The 16,452-nt window shown below is 34.5% G+C and overlaps 1 protein-coding gene across 1 annotated transcript in view; it reads right to left on the reverse strand.

The window, feature by feature from the left end:
- Positions 1-307: 307 nt before the first annotated feature.
- Positions 308-16,452, reverse strand: part of CDH18 (cadherin 18) — a 341,721-nt gene continuing 325,576 nt past the window's right edge. Inside the window, exons 10-11 of the mRNA XM_060145999.1 lie at positions 9,325-9,576; positions 308-798 (exon numbers count right to left, since the gene is read on the reverse strand). Coding sequence (XP_060001982.1) covers positions 308-798; positions 9,325-9,576 — 743 coding nt within the window. The remainder of the gene's footprint in view (positions 799-9,324; positions 9,577-16,452) is intronic.

Raw genomic sequence — 16,452 nt, forward strand, 5'->3', positions numbered from 1 at the left:
TTGAAACAAATATCATTGTTTGGCTTAATTCAGGAATTCTTCATTAAACAGTACACAGACTTTATTGAGCAATTGAAAATATACACAAGGAACAATAGCTTTTTCTCTGTATTTTTTTTTTTAAATTTGACTTTCTTCCGATTAAATAACCCAGTTTCGATCATGAAAAGGGCACTTGTTTCTACAGTAGCTGTGCTCTGCTTGCTTAGTTCCTAGTACTGTTTCCAAGCTTCTTCCTTGCCATTGCTGAGGTTATATCTCCACTTGCTCAGGAAGCGAATTCTAGAAGGTTGCAAGAATTGACCCCCTAAGTTGTTCTTTCAGATTCTATTTCTCCATAGAGTTCAGCTAACTTTTTAAACTCGGGTCCCCAGTCTCCAAGGTACTGATAATCCTGGTCTGATTGTGTGGTTGCTGAATCCAGCGAGCTGATGGACCCAGCTTCTGATCTCTGACCCTCATAGGCGTAAGTCTGCAGAGAGTCATAAGGCGGGACACTGGGGTCTAGGTCGGCTTCAGCCAGTCTTTGCTTAATAAACTCCTGAACATCTATACTTTCCAGGGTGGAAAACGTCTGGTGCCTGGGGGTGAGTTTCATTTCCGGTCTGATATCTCTCCGGTGCTTGAGCTCCTCGGCAGCAGACGGATTCCTCAAGGCTGTGATGTCAAAGGCCTCGGTGTCTTCCTCGCCGCCCCCCTCGTCATCATAGGTGACCACGTTCTCCCGCACGTCCTCCTCTGAAATGATCAGGGGCTCTTTTTTGCTGCGTCTCAGGGTGATGAAAAGTACTACAATTGCTAAGGAAAAATGGAAAGAGGATGAAGGGTTAGAAAAAGAAGAAGGACATTCTTGGAGATTGGACATCAGCAATTCCCAGCCACTATCATCAGCTACATTCCATTTAGGCTTACGTTGTAACACAGCCCTGATCTCTGCACTCTGTGAATACCACCACAAGAGATTTTAACATCTTGAAGAATGTAGAAAATGACTATCTATCTCTACAAAACATTGGGAATCGCTGATCTTCTGGAGAACTCTGTGATATTCTCATTTGCCAGGCTATGGCTTCAGGATTCGTGACCAGTGATGAAGTCTAATCGTTCAGTCAGGGAAACAGATGATGGAAAAGCAATATGAAATTTTGACTGGAAAAATAATTCTGTGTGGGAGTCAATCTATAGATACTTATCCTTCTAAGGAGTACACTAAAGGCAGGATATTTTAAGTTTTTGTAAAATAGGAAGAAGGAGACCCTATAATTAACTCTTTCCTTTTGATGCTTTGTAGAAAATCAAAGCAGGACTATTTTACATGGTACACCTTGTTTGTTCATTATCCTTTAGAATAATATTATCAGGCATTAATTATTGCACTTATCTATCAAGCTGCAAAAGATGTTATTTTTTAAAAATTAATTTATTTATTTTTGCTGTGTTGGGTCTTCGTTTCTGTGCAGGGGCTCTCCCTAGTTGTGGCAAACGGGGGCCATTCTTCATCGTGGTGCACGGACCTCTCACTATCGAGGCCTCTCTTGTTGCGGAGCACAGGCTCCAGAAGTGCAGGCTCATTAGTTGTGGCTCACGGGCCTAGTTGCTCCGTGGCATGTGGGATCCTTCCAGACCAGGGCTCGAACCCGTGTCCCCTGCATTAGCAGGCAGACTCTCAACCACTGTTCCACCAGGGAAGCCCCCAAGATGTTATTTTATTTGTACATAATTTAGGTTTCATAGGAATTTTTTTGTTTACACAATGCTCTTTACATAACTTTTTAACTTAATCCTCAAAGCAGAGCTGGGGATTTCCTCATTTTTGAAATGAGGAAACTGAGACTCAGGAGAGATTACATGAGTAAATACCATGTAACTGTAAGACCACACAAATGGCAGGTGGAAAACCTTGGGCTGTAGTTTATGACTATTCACACCAAAGATGATGATGTTTCCATTACCATATTAAACTTCATTATTTTAAAAATATAGAACAAGGAACTGAGTGACCTGTTGGCCGTGTGTCTTAGGGCAACTTAGCCAAAAGCAGTGAATAGGTTCTTATTATCAATAATGTTGTAGCCGTTGAATAAATTAATAGAAATAGGTCTTGGGTATTTTGCGTTGGTGGTTTTTCAATAGTTTCAGATTACTCTATTTGATGGTATTAAACCATTACTAAATAGAACGATATTTCTACTTTATGTCATTAGGCCCAATACCCTTTACTTCATCTCTACAGACTGTTTGCTTCTTGGTTAGCTGATAATTTAGGCTTTATGATAACAATTATAAGGTTCACTAGTATTTAAAACATTCCTTATAATATAATAATCAGAGAGGTATATTCAAATGGAATGTAGGGTTGTTAGATTTAGCAAATAATGCAGGACACTTAATTAAATGTAAATTTGATATGAATAACAACAGAAAAAATATATGTATTATATATGTATAATATGAGATGAAACAACAAAAATACATGTATAACATATGTATTCGTACATATTACATACTATATATAATATGTGTATGTATACACATACATATATATGTGTAATATACAATTAAGTATGTCTCATGCAATGTGCAAATATTTTATGAACACATTAAGTATATATATTAGATATTTGTCCCAATATTATGTATAGGACATATTTATGCTATACATATTATAGCATAAGTGTGTATATATATACATCTCAAAAGTATATTATAGCTTATACATATATATAGCTTAAGTGTGTCCCATGTAATATATCTGTAGGTGTATGTGTATACATACACACATACAGAAACTCCTACAGATATATATGTTTTATACAAAACTCACATTTCTATACTGTATTTTGTCTATTTATTTATGTCTGTAAACTGTATTTTACCTCGAAATACTGATTATGTGTAAGCTTTAACAAATGGTCAGAAAGCAAGCGAACACCGGGTTACCTATTCTCTGATAAAGAACATACCTGACACTTTCGAATCCACCCTTTTACCCTTCCCCTCTAAAAAATAACTTCTTTTTCTTTTATTGTTTCCTTGCTTCTCTTTATAGTTTAACCCCTTTATATGTATACCCATAAACAATACAGATAAGCTTTGCCTGTATTTGAACTAGATATCATAGTGTATATGTGATTTTAAGACTTGAAAATGTAGAGAGAAAGAGGAATAGATATTCAAGCCAGAAGTGGAAAGGATAATTATGAGAGGGAAATCTACCATATGTGGAAAGAGGTGGTCACAGTGTACTGGGAAGAAGCTAATTTTGCATACAAGAGGCAAGTGGGAACCTGTGGGAATAAAGAAAAAAGAGACAAAACATCTTTAGGGAGGGTCAGGGAATCATCTGGAAAAGTATGGAATAAGAGGATACTGCCTAAGTAATGGGGAAATGCAATAGGGAGATTATAGTAGACATGGGGAATTAGTGAGTCACTGTGTTGGAAAGGGAGTGATTACAGAAAAAGCAGAAAATGAAATGCTGATGCTGCATGTGGCTCTGCTTCATAAATGCTCTGCTACAGAATACAGTAGTTTCCCATTCACGTTGCTTATACTTTCTTTTTGGGAAAAAGAAACAAACAAACAACAACAAAGAAACATTTCACTGAATGCCATCAATATGCATTTAATACCTCACTGTTTATTTTAGTGTAAATCCAGCCTACAGCTTTCTAATTCAGTGGCCCAAGCAGTATCCTCAAATAATGCACTCCATTCTACCCAGAGGTTTATATTTATCATCCACTATATATTTCTGCTCATCTTTATGATTAACTGAGGAGGCTGTTCTAGATCAAAACATCTATTTCTACAGACTGCCTAATTTATTATAGTAAAATTTCTTACTTTTGTCAATAAATTATTTTCCTTATGTTGAAATGGTTGGTAGTTAATGCCAAGGGACTTTATGTGCATGTATAACAGGAAGAATGTGCTCAATACTATTATCGAAGTATGGAGGTAATTTATATCCTTCACCAATATCAGTATCATATTTGCCTAATGAAACATAGTGGATTATGCTGGGTTTATTATTATGATAGCTTTTATTTGTTTATTTCCCCGAATTTAAGAAAATGTTCCTGATATATATGTGTTGATTCAAAATATAGATACTAGGTAAGTTTGAATTTAGAGTTTTACATCTTTCTCTTTTTCTAGACAAAGAGAGTTACTTGTCAGTGACAAATGATTCCTAGATTTGTTACATAACTATTTATTATAAAGATCAATTTATAAATAGCCGTACAATCTGGGACACTTTTTAAGGGTGGAAGGGGATTTCGTTTATAATTACATCAGGACATCAGGACAAATACAGACATATGGTCCCTTTAGTCAAAGGCAAATTCAAATCAATTCAGAGAAGAATGTGGAAGCATGAATGAGAAGGTACACTCCTAATGAATTTCTTTACAATCATGTTTGTTCAGTAGAGGTTTCTGGAGCAAATGGCACACAGCAGATACTCTGTAAACAATTCTTATGTGGATGAACAAAAGAATAATCTCTGTGAGAGTGATAATGTGGCACTGGGTTAAGTGAATCTTCATAGTAATAGTCTCACTAGGAAATAGTAATAGTCTCACTAGGAAAATAATTTTTAAATATTTTTAAAAATCAACTTACTACTCCTAATAATACCAAACACCTAATTTTGCTTGAGAATATTTTTTAAAATTTGAAAAACAAACTAAATGTTTCCCACAAAATCTCAAGGCCAAATTTATTTGAAGAGAATAAATGAAGATAATAATCATACATATAAATTTGAGAGTTAAATCCCTATTTACGAACTGGCAGGCAAATAAGCATATTCAAGTGAGTCTCCCACAGTATATCAAACCATACATGTATAACAGGGTAGTACTTCTTTCAGTGGTTCATCTGGGAAAACATAATATGATAGAGCCATGGTGTTATTAAAAAAAAAAAGAGAGAGAGAGAGAGAGAGGGGGGGGGTACAGAGCTTGTCCTTTGTTCAAAATTATATTATAAATGATTTCTGGTATTTTCAAGTTTGATTACATAGTCTGGAATAAAATGAATTAATTGTAGTATTTTTGAGATGTCTTTATTCTAATGAATATTTTATTCTTGGTTAGTATATGTCTTTTTCTTCTCTTTAAGTCTGGCCAGGATTTTAAACCTAAGTTCTTCTTTTTATATAAGAAAATTATAATGAATTTATTGTGTCAGTAATTTATTCTATTCATAAAGGAATTCAAATTTGTGGAAACAGTTTTCTCTTTGTTTTCTCCTATATTATATTTACTTACTTATATTATCATTCCAGTGCTTAGAGTACTAAGGGGCTTTGAGTTTTCATAACTAAAACTGACATACAACTTGCATTTGAATACATTATGTACTGACTCCTAACATACTCCCCCAAACTACTTTTCATAGCAGATTTGTTTACCCCTAAATATCACTTGATTCTTTTTTCATACCATCATATGTGAGTACTAAACTTGGTAGAATGAGGTGGCCCAAGTCAGGGAGATGATTTTGATTAGTTTCTGTAGCCATAATTGGTAATGACACTTCTCATTGAAACAATTTTTCAAACTCAGGGGAGCCCACAAGGTCATTTAAAATAGCTTTCATGGCAAGCAGGTTGGCAGTTATCTTCTCATCAATTCCACCTCCTCTCCTAGTTCCTCACTCTTCTCCCACCACACCCACCTTGATCCCCATTTATGATGAAATTTACATCCAAGAATAGGAGCAAACTATGTGGTGGATTCATCTAGGTCAGCAGATCATATGTGATGCATGGACTACAAAGGTAGCCTTCCAGAGATCTGATGCAGATCCTGATTCAATCATCTCTTGCACTGGTTCACTCTACCAACAGTTCTGGTCCCTCTGACAAGTAATAGGGTGGGTTGGGAAAGAAATGTCAGATCCCTGGGAGGGAAAGGGGACTCTGACAATCCCCTCCTCTGGCACCAAACTCTGATTGCATCATGATGGCTCACTCTAAATTCTTTTCTATCCATTCCTTGAAATGGATCTGAAAAGGTAATCCTGACAAAACATAACTCAACTCACAAGGTTTACATTTACCATTTAAAGTTAGGCCCTTTGGTTTTCAAGCACCCCATCTTCTGGTAATCAATATATACATAGAAGGAGTCTGACCAAACTGTAAAATGTTGAGTCATATTTAACCTATAATAAAACATAAATAAGCACCACAGAAGTTTACAGATGACTCTAAGGTCATTCTAGTTGAAACTTTATTTTCATAGATTCAGAAATAGAAGAAAGAGACTTCATGGGTCCTGAGATCACACAGTTAATTAGTGGCAAAACTGGGGCTGAGTTTCCACAATCACAGTCATGTTCACAAACAGCTACTAAGTAAAACATTTTTCAGTATTAAAAGATTAACTTAACTTCATGATTTATTTAGCTGTTGAGGTTGAATGCTATTTCAGAATTACAAGTTCTAAAAGTATTGCTACCTCTGATGTTGTTGATATTTTCCTTGAAACCTATGAGCTCACACATTAACCAACAATATTTCAAAACTGCAAATGACTCCATCCAAGTCTGTGGGTCAGATATTTTCTGAATAATGATATAAACCCTTAAAATGCCATGAAAAATATAAATTACATTATAAATAGTGATTGTTTAAATCTAAGCTTAAGAAATTCTGCAACCTTTGGATAAAACTGTAAAGACACATTTGAGTTTCAATAAAAATTGAAAGAGCAAACATATCAAATAGAAACTTTGTTTCATTAGCCCTGAGGTACAGCATAAAATATAGAAATGTTCTCTTATTTACCCCAAAGGGGAAACATTTTCATAAAGTCAATTAAAGGGATGTATTGTTTCATGAAATAATAAAATGTTATTTTATATAGTACACCTGAATGTATCTTATATTGACATCTTTCAATTTTAAAGATTTTTAATTTTAGTATGCAAAAATAATTTTATGATGATAAACGAAAACAAAAGCCAAATGTAACATGCCTCCACCAGTTGAAATATCTTTCAGAATAAGGCCTCTGGAGGAACTTATAGTAATGTCAGAGTGTTTGTTTTTGTTTTTGCTTTAATGGAAGTAAAATTGACTTATGAAAGGTCACTGAGTTCTATTCTTTTCAGTTTCAGTTAGGAACCCTAGAGGGTTCAATGTTTATAGTTGTTTATTCTTCGGGGTTTTGTTCTTGTTTTGTTTTCCTTTTTGGTTTGTGATATTTTAGTTTTCAGTTTCAAAGACATAAAAGGTAATTTGTTAATTTCTAAAGAAAATAGCAGTTAAAATATATATAAATAATCAATATATAAATTAATAAAATCAAGAAAGCCTGATTTTCCCAGATACCATCTCTACCACACTTCTGCAAAAGACTGTACTGCAGTGAAATAGTTTTTGTTATGGTGAATCAAACCTCCACACTCCAAGTTGCTAAGTGCAATTGATACTTTTTGCTACTCAATTTATTTAACTTTTGGGCAGCTTTGAACACTGTTGAATGCTCTGTCCTCCTTGATGCACTTATTTTCTTTGTTTCAGGATATTATACCTTAATAATTTTGTTCCTTGTTCTGTGATTTTTCCTTTGCTCTATGCTATTGCATCCTTCTTGATTTAGCGATCACACTGGAATTTATCACAGCTCAGTCCTAGTCTATCCTCTCTCTCTTTATAGACTCTTGCTGTGATAACATCAACAAAATGCATTTCTGGTGTCCCCCAACCCAGGGAAGATCAGGGCCCATATTCAGCAAGAGATGAAAAGTCTTCTTTGATACTGTTCTAACTCAGTCTCATATCCAGTTTATCCAAGATCACTTTTTTTTTTTAATTTTTGGCTACTTTACTTTTAGCCCTTGGAAACTTGTTCCAAGAAAAGACACCATGTCATAAACATTAAGTATTTGTTCACTGACCTGAAATAATTAACACTGCAGGTTTCACATGGAATCTCAGGTACTTCCAATAAGCATTCAGTAAAGATTTTGGTAAATATTTCCATCCTGTGATTTGCAGCCTATTACCCAAGATCACTTTTGATTTCACCTAAGACATCTTGGTACTATCAATCTTTCTTCAGCTCCATTTTAAGTATACTGGTCCAAATTATGCTATATCTGAGTGAGACAAATGTGTCGTATTTCTAGTCAGTTTGCCTACCTGCTCTCTTTACCAGCATGAGATCTGTTCTCCACTTCATTCATAATCATCTTTGTTCAACATGCAAATTTTATGATGGGACGCACCTACTTTCAACTTCTCCTCAAACTCCTAGAACAAAGCCCACAATTTTTGCCATTTTACCCCAACCTGCCTCGACCCTGCCTAAACATCCTTTCTACTCAATCTTATTCCACCTTGATCTCCACTCCTCTGTAGGGGTAATTTGTCTTCTAACCCAGGAACAAAACAAAGGATATTCCTTGCAAAAATATCTGTGTCTCAAAGTACATAGTTTGTTTGTTTTCCTTATGTATGCACAGTAGCAAGAGAAGAACAAAAAATAAGGCTCCTAAGAGAAAACTAGAGGGAGAGGACACACTGGAAAATATATATATGTACCCATTTTAAACTATAAAGCAAAATATTATTTACATCTGCCTTTCCTATAAAAAAATCTGGATTTCCTTTCTTGTTTTGTATAGCAATTCTAAAGAGATTATAGTAATATTAGTTTCAACTGCAGTTGTGATAAGATTCCAACTATTAAAAAGATAACATAAAATTAGAGAAAGTACTTTATTTTCTATTAAAATAAAATGTAATGCAAAAAATAAACTAAAAAATGTATTAGTTTTAATTTAATAAAATTTGATATATCTGAGGCAAAAATTATTTTATATTTAATCCTTTAAAATTCAGCTAAGATTGATGATAAACTCATTTTAGACTGATAGAAATTTCTACAAGAAATTTATTCCTTTTATTTGGTGGTTAGATTCATTTGCAGAGTAATGTCACCTATGTTCTTTGAAATAAATTGTAAATGCCCTTTCAATAGGAAATTTAGAATATTTAATATCAATTCTTTCTAAAATAGGTCCTTTCCAAAAAGATTTCTCTTATTGTATCCCTTCTTTTAATATTTCAACTCTTTCATCACATTTGAGCCAAATCATTTCCAGATTAACTATGGTATTGAGAAAGTTAATTAAAGGAAACAGTCATGTCTTGTTATCACGTAAAGCACTACTAATTCCAAAGTTTTGTCAAAATGACTCTCTCTCTCTCTCTCTCTCTGTCTCTTTTGCTCTCTTTTCTAACGCGCCATTGTAGGGTACACTCAGAATCGTCATCACACATTAAGATTTAGAATGACTTACCTAGGAGAATGACAACACACAGTAGAATAGCGATTAAGGCTCCTGTACTCAAGCCAGCCGAGGACAGGAGGGCTTCTGCACGGCAGGTCCGCACGCGCCCGTCTCTCTCGCACGCACAAACCCTGATGGTGAGGGTACTGCTGCTGCTGAGAGAGGGGATTCCACCGTCAGAGATCATAATGGGGAGGTAATACACATCCTGAATAGTTCGACTAAATCTCCTCCGCCTTGTCAGAATGCTGGCTGTGTTATCTATGACAGACATAAGCAGAACAACATGGACTTAGTAAAGCCGCCATTAAAGATTCACAGTTCCTTTAATGGATAAAATGGGCATGTGCGATTTCTTTTCCGTTTATGAAATGGATAAAGGAACGTGAAGGGGAGATTATTAACCAGGGACTAAAACTCATTCTCAAATGGAGAAACATATTTGAAAAGTTAATAAGGCCTGGACTGAAGGGGAGGGGAAATAGTGGATGACAGAGGAGGAAGGAAGTGGTGAGCATTTGGGGCATGGGCATAATAGCCAAAGGATTGAAAAGGATACATGGATACCAGACTTCGGGGTGAGCCAGTGGTTCCTACCACAAACCTGGTGACTCTGAATATAAGTGATAGAAATAGACAGCTACATTTTTAGTGAACTTCGGGTGAGGTTAATGTACAAAAATGTTTAAGAATCATTGGTACAGATAATGTATTTATGGAGCCACCAGATCAATTGATAAACTATTTTAAACTTGTGATTTGAAGCACTCTTGTTATAGTGGGCACACCATGGGTAAGTTAATAATGAATAAAATGTTAATTTCATTTTTTATGTGCTTTAAAAATACTATGTACTATAGTAAATGATTGCATGAGGTATTTTGATCAGTCCACACAACCGTATAAGGGAGAGGATGTTAAATTCCTTACATTTTAGGGAAAATCATTTTTATTAGGAATAATAATTTTAAAATAAATAACCTCAGTCCCAGAGGATAAATTGCCTCAAATCACAGAGCTAGTGAATAATCAAGCTATAACCCAAATACATTCTAGAACCCTGCTCAAAACCAGGATGTCATACTGCCTCTACTCCACCAGTTCACTTCCAATTGGTATTGATGCCTCAGGTGCACATAGGAAATGTTTATCTTAGCATTGTTAGTCCCCCTTCCGTGACTGTTAGCTAAAGGACCCTTTTGGTGCACACTTGGTGTGCTGCTCAGAACCTCTGCATGAAGTGACTTGTTGCCTGAACTGTAGATTGCGACCTGGCCCAAGGTTACACTTTTCTGGAGCAACACATAGCCAATGACTTATTACTGCAAGATTATAAATGTCAAGCCATTTCTGCTGAATGCAGAAAATACTGAAGGGCAAGTTTAGTTCCAGAGCTTTCCCATGGGGTCAGCCATGGACACATTCGAATTGCATGGCAGCTTAATTGCTCACTCTACCTTTCTTTCTTCCACTTCCATTGTGGTCCACAGATGTCGATCATGAGAGCACACTCCAATAAATATCCTGCCCCCTAACTCCAATCCAGAGCCTGCTTCCCTGATCATCCAACCTGTGACTACACATCTGAGTTAATTACTTTTCACTAAAAAGTCAGTAAATCATTAGACAATTACTTTTAAGGATTCTTTTTTTCCTATCAATTTCTCTTATTCTGAAAATTGGAATTTTTAAAATTATGAGTATGTTTATGATAGTCATGATACAATACCCTACAGCTATATTCTCTTGGTTGTACATTGCCAAACTAATGCAATAGAAAGATAATGAATATTTCAAATATTCAATATAACGCAGGTAATAAAACATGAATAATACACATTATATACGTAAATTAAAATTATATACACATATATATGCACATATATATGTATAAGTTGTTGAAGATTTGTTATAGAACATAAATAAATAATCTAATAAGTTATTTAAAATATTTTCTCACCTGGAAGAAGAGAAATTTAAAGAAAAGTGTGTCGATTGCCTACTCTGAAGCAGGTTTCAGAATGATGGGAAAAAAAGAGGAGAAACTGCATCACGTGTGTTTTTAAGAGTATAGCCATCACAGGTACTCTCCTGGAAACCTGACCTTTGAGTAAGCACACCTATCAGGTGTAGGATGTTGCTTCATGATTAATATAAACTTGCATATATGTACAATTCCTTAGCCTAAGGAAAAGGTTTGAACGTGGGCTCATAGGCACAAACACGTTTGAGAATCTTACTGCTGGTCCTCTGAAGAAGAGATGTAAGACACTGGTCCCTGGTCTCAGTAAATATCATAATGTGTGGAATGACATGATAACATGCAGGGGTAGATGGGGACTCTCTTTCATGGCTCTAGCCTCGTGTCCACTTTACATTCTTAATCTGGAAACATGTTCTTTTTCAAGATAATTATTGGAAATGCAATCAGAAACATGATGAGAAACAAGAAGAAAGCCTGAATATGTTTCTAGTGCATTTTAAGTTCTCAAATAGAAAGCTCTCACACATGGAGACATGACGATATTCTTTCGCTTTTCCAGCTGAAGGTTTGACTTTTGAAAAGAAAAGAGGATTCAGGAAACAAAGAGCTTCCTACCCAGAAAGGCTTAGCACAGCAGAATAATGAACTCTTGACAAGGGATATTGTGTATCTCCCTGGAACTGCAAAAAATGTACTTGGCAGTAGGCTCACTGAACTTGAACAAGAAAACTTTGAAATAAAATGAAAGAGATAAGAAGATATATATATATATATGTGTGTGTGTGTGTGTGTGTGTGTGTGTGTGTACACACACACACACACACATAAATATACATATGAGAACAAACTTTGTCTTGCTGAAACTGAAATTTTAGGTGACAAGAAGAAAACAAATCTCTAAACTTGAAATATAATGTTTTAAAAATAAAACAAGTATTACAGAAAGTCTTGCATAACTACTTTAAACTGGATAAAAAATTAATATAAATTGAATAAAAGGAAACCATAGCAGGATGTAAAATCTGTGGATGAGAAGAGCTAATTATCAATGTCAAATAAAGGACAATCTCTAATAATGTGTACCCAAGTTTTGTTCTTAATTCTAACTGTCTGTCTTTGGATGAAGACAGAAGATTATAGAACACTTGGAAGCCAAGCTAATATAGCTAATGTATTGGATTAAGATTTAAGGAGATTTTGAACAGCTAGCACAAAGACCTTAAGCTAACAAGACAGGAACTAAAGATATGTGTTAGACAGTACACTTTGAAAAGTATCATATGGGAGAGATTTTGAGTAACATCTATTATTTTCTAATACATAAACTATCTGAATGTAGCAATGAGGCAATAGATCTAAAACAGTCTCAGAAGGATTCAATAATGGTATGGAATTTTTATGCAGATCTTTATTGAGAAGACGTCATTGGAATACAGTGCATAAATTTGGGTCTACTATCTTAAAAGTGATACTTTAACCCAGTTTAGAAGACCTTGACTGTGATAAAAGCGTTAGAAAAGTATGTCATATGAAGAATCTTTGAAAAAAACAGTGTGAAAATTCTACATGTCTTATATGAATTTAGGGGCCTGAAATGACTTAGAAATTTAAAGAAAAATTTGGGAAACTCTGTTAGTAATTAATGTCTTTCTGAATATAATCAATATTTTCCTGACATTCCCAGAAACTATAACTTTGATGCAATGTGGAAATAGCCTTGAACATGGTTTAGTCTTTCAAAATAGATGACAATGTATTATTTATTTTGTTGCATATCCCATTTTGTTCAGAAAATGATATGGACAAATATAGGAGGAAGCAGGGAGACTGCAATGCAGATATACAATAGATGAATCATGGAGATATTTACAAATATCATTGTGATGACTGTGAAAGAATTGAAATTTTGAGTCCTTTGAAAAACAATAATAATAACAAAATTTTATTTTTGCAATTATAGGAAGTCCAGGGACTTCATAATTGATAATTTTGGGGGGATCTTTCACACAAAAAATATTACAGTAAAATACAAGTTTGGGTAGATAGATATACTTCCAACTTCTACATTTCTATAGGGACGGAAGGCTACAGAATACAACAGTATAATACAAGTAACACTGTGTTTCTAAAATTCAGATATAATTTTCTTGAACTAGTAGTATGTGCTCTATTATTTCTTTGTTCAATAGTTTGAACGATCTTGAAAGGTTCTAATCTCTGTGCTACTTTCATAAACTGTAGTAGAGTTTAAGTTAAAATAAGGCATACTTTTAAAATACTCCCTTGGGCAAAAACACATCCTACATTAAAGTCCAAAATTACCTTATATCTTGGAAAGTATTAAAGCCTAAAAAAAAGTGGCAGCGTAGGAATAAAGACATAGACATAGAGAATGGACTTGAGGACATGGGGTGAGGAGGGGGAAGCTGGGGAGAAGTGAGAGAAGCATGGACATATATACGCTACCAAATGTAAAATAGATAGCTAGTGGGAAGCAGCCACATAGCACAGGGAGATCAGCTTGGAACTTTGTGACAATCTAGAGGGGTGGGATGGGGAGGGTGGGAGGGAAGCTCAAGAGGGAGGGGATATGGGGATATATGTATATATAGAGCTGATTCACTTTGTTGTACAACAGAAACTAACACAGCATTGTGAAGCAATTATACTCCAATAAAGGTGTATAAAAAATTTTCATTTACAATAGCATGAAAGAGAATAAAATGTTTAATATATTTAACAAAAGAAGCACAAGCCTTGTATACCCAAAACTACACAACTTCATGGAAAGAAATTAAATATCTAAATAAATGAGAAGATATCCCATGTTTATGGGTTGGAAGACTTAATATTGTTAAGATGACAATGTTACCAAAAGTAGATTCAGTGTAGTCCCTATCAAAATTCCAATGGTGTTTTTCGCAGAAATGGAAAAAACTCATCCTAAATTCAAATGGAAATTCAATGAATCTCAAATAGTCAAAACAATCCTGAAAAAGAAGAACAAAATCAGAGGACTCATGCTTCCGATTTCAAAGCTGACTACAAAGCTATAGTAATCAAGACCTTGTAGTACTGCCATAAAGATAGACATAGAGACCAGTGGAATAGAATTGAGAAATAAACCGTTATGTTTATGGTTAATTGATTTAAAAAAAAATCATGTGTTCTTCAAAACTCTTAAACTACCAGATGCCCATACACTCCCTGCCATTTCAACAAATTCCTTATTTGATCATGCAGACATAAAGATAAACTTTTTCTCAAGTATAGCCTAGTAGACTATTAAAGTAATATTTCCAAATCTATCACAATAGCAGAAACATTTGAGATCTTCAGATGTAGCTCTGTAATTGGATTAAACTTTTTTTAAAAGCTGAAGAAAAAGCTGGGAGATAGAAACTTAACTTCCACCGAAGAGATAAATATGCATGGCTTCATAGCATTTCATTTTTATCTGGTCTTCCAGCAGCAATAAGATCCATTCATAATTTAACTATCATCAGAGCCCATGCAGGAAACAACGCTCTTTTGCTTTCCTGCAAAATACCTTTCACATAACAAGTACTTGATAAATAATGATTTGAACTACACTCAGCAGGAGCCTGTCTTCTCTTACAGTTTCCTCATTATATTGACATGTATTAAGAAATTAAAACCAAAATGAACTAATCTATCTTGATCTCCTCATGCTCTCTGCTGAAGGTTGATTCTTTTTCTCCTGTTTCCTCACTTCCCATTCTTTTAATCCTAGAATTACCCTAATTTCAATTTTCAAATGGATTCGGCAAGTTCATTTAAGTTTGTAAACATTCTCCTGGCCTCACTTGTGTTTCTGCCAAACCACAAATGCATGATCCAATATGTTATTATGTTCCTATTTGCATCCTGGAATGTCACCCCTTTGACCACCTGCCACACTCCTTCTTGATGCTTTTTAAATCCCAGATAAATACAACCATACATTGTCTAAAGACTCTGCTTTCAGATTCATAAACAACGCTGGTAAATAGTTGTAACCATCTTAAGTGACCCCAATAAGTATATAGGGTAACTCTAAGTTCTCAAAGGAGGTTGGTAATTAATGTATTAATATCCATATTTCATCAGATGCCATAGACTAGCTAGCTATTCTAAGCTTATTTTGCCATTTTCTCTTAAGCGCTATTCCTCCACTCACAGCAGGAAAACAGCTTTTTCTGAAAAGAAGCTACCATCTATTATCAACATATGAAAACCACATTTGAAAACTGCTCAACCTTCTTTGCTATTAATTATGTTTATCTATGTATACAAGACTCTGTGACATAAAAAAAGAACATGAATACGTATGAAACAAAAATATGAATCTTGAAGAATATCAGCAAATCTGCTCATGAAAAACACATATAAATTTGCATAAGAGTGTTAGTTTAGATGAATAGGGTAATAAAGAAGAAAAACAACTTTTTAAGTAGAAACACAACCCAACATCTAAAATAATTCATAAGCATATCACAATAATATAATAATTGCAGAAACTGTAGAAGTACAGAGAACAGCAGTTTACCAAAAAAATAAAAATAAAGTGCATGAATTTCAACAGAAACCCTCTACCCAATATTTATCACATACCTTTAATAAATACTACATTTTTAGTAGGAAATGGATGAGTCAAGTACAATAAATTATGGAATCATGATATTTATAAACACTGAAGGAAACTCTAAAGAATAATCCTTAGAGAGACTGAAAAAGCAAATATATATTCCTGCTCTTAAAATTATTTAAAAATCTGTTTTTAAATAAATTTTACCCCCTTAAGGCACAGGGTAGAGCTGATGACTCCTGCAGCATTTATGTGATTCCGAGCAAGGAAGGAATTAAGGCAAAAGAGTGTAACCTACATTTTCACAATAGGAAAGCAAAACAAAGTGGCACAGAATGGCCCAATTAGTCATATTTTTATTGCTTAGAATATGTGTCAGCTATTTGTTTTTTTCTGTTTTCCTTTTTTTTTTTTCTGCTGTCACTGTGAGTAGGAATATAAGAAGGTGATAATGTGTGGGCTGACAAACTCATTAGAAAAAAATACATGAAAGTAAAAAAAAAAAAGTTAACAGAGGTTAAAATCACTAAGGAGAGAATAAATGTATATTTTTCTATCTAAAGCA

Source organism: Lagenorhynchus albirostris, chromosome 3 (assembly GCF_949774975.1).
Source record: "Lagenorhynchus albirostris chromosome 3, mLagAlb1.1, whole genome shotgun sequence".
Classification (NCBI taxonomy): domain Eukaryota; kingdom Metazoa; phylum Chordata; class Mammalia; order Artiodactyla; family Delphinidae; genus Lagenorhynchus; species Lagenorhynchus albirostris.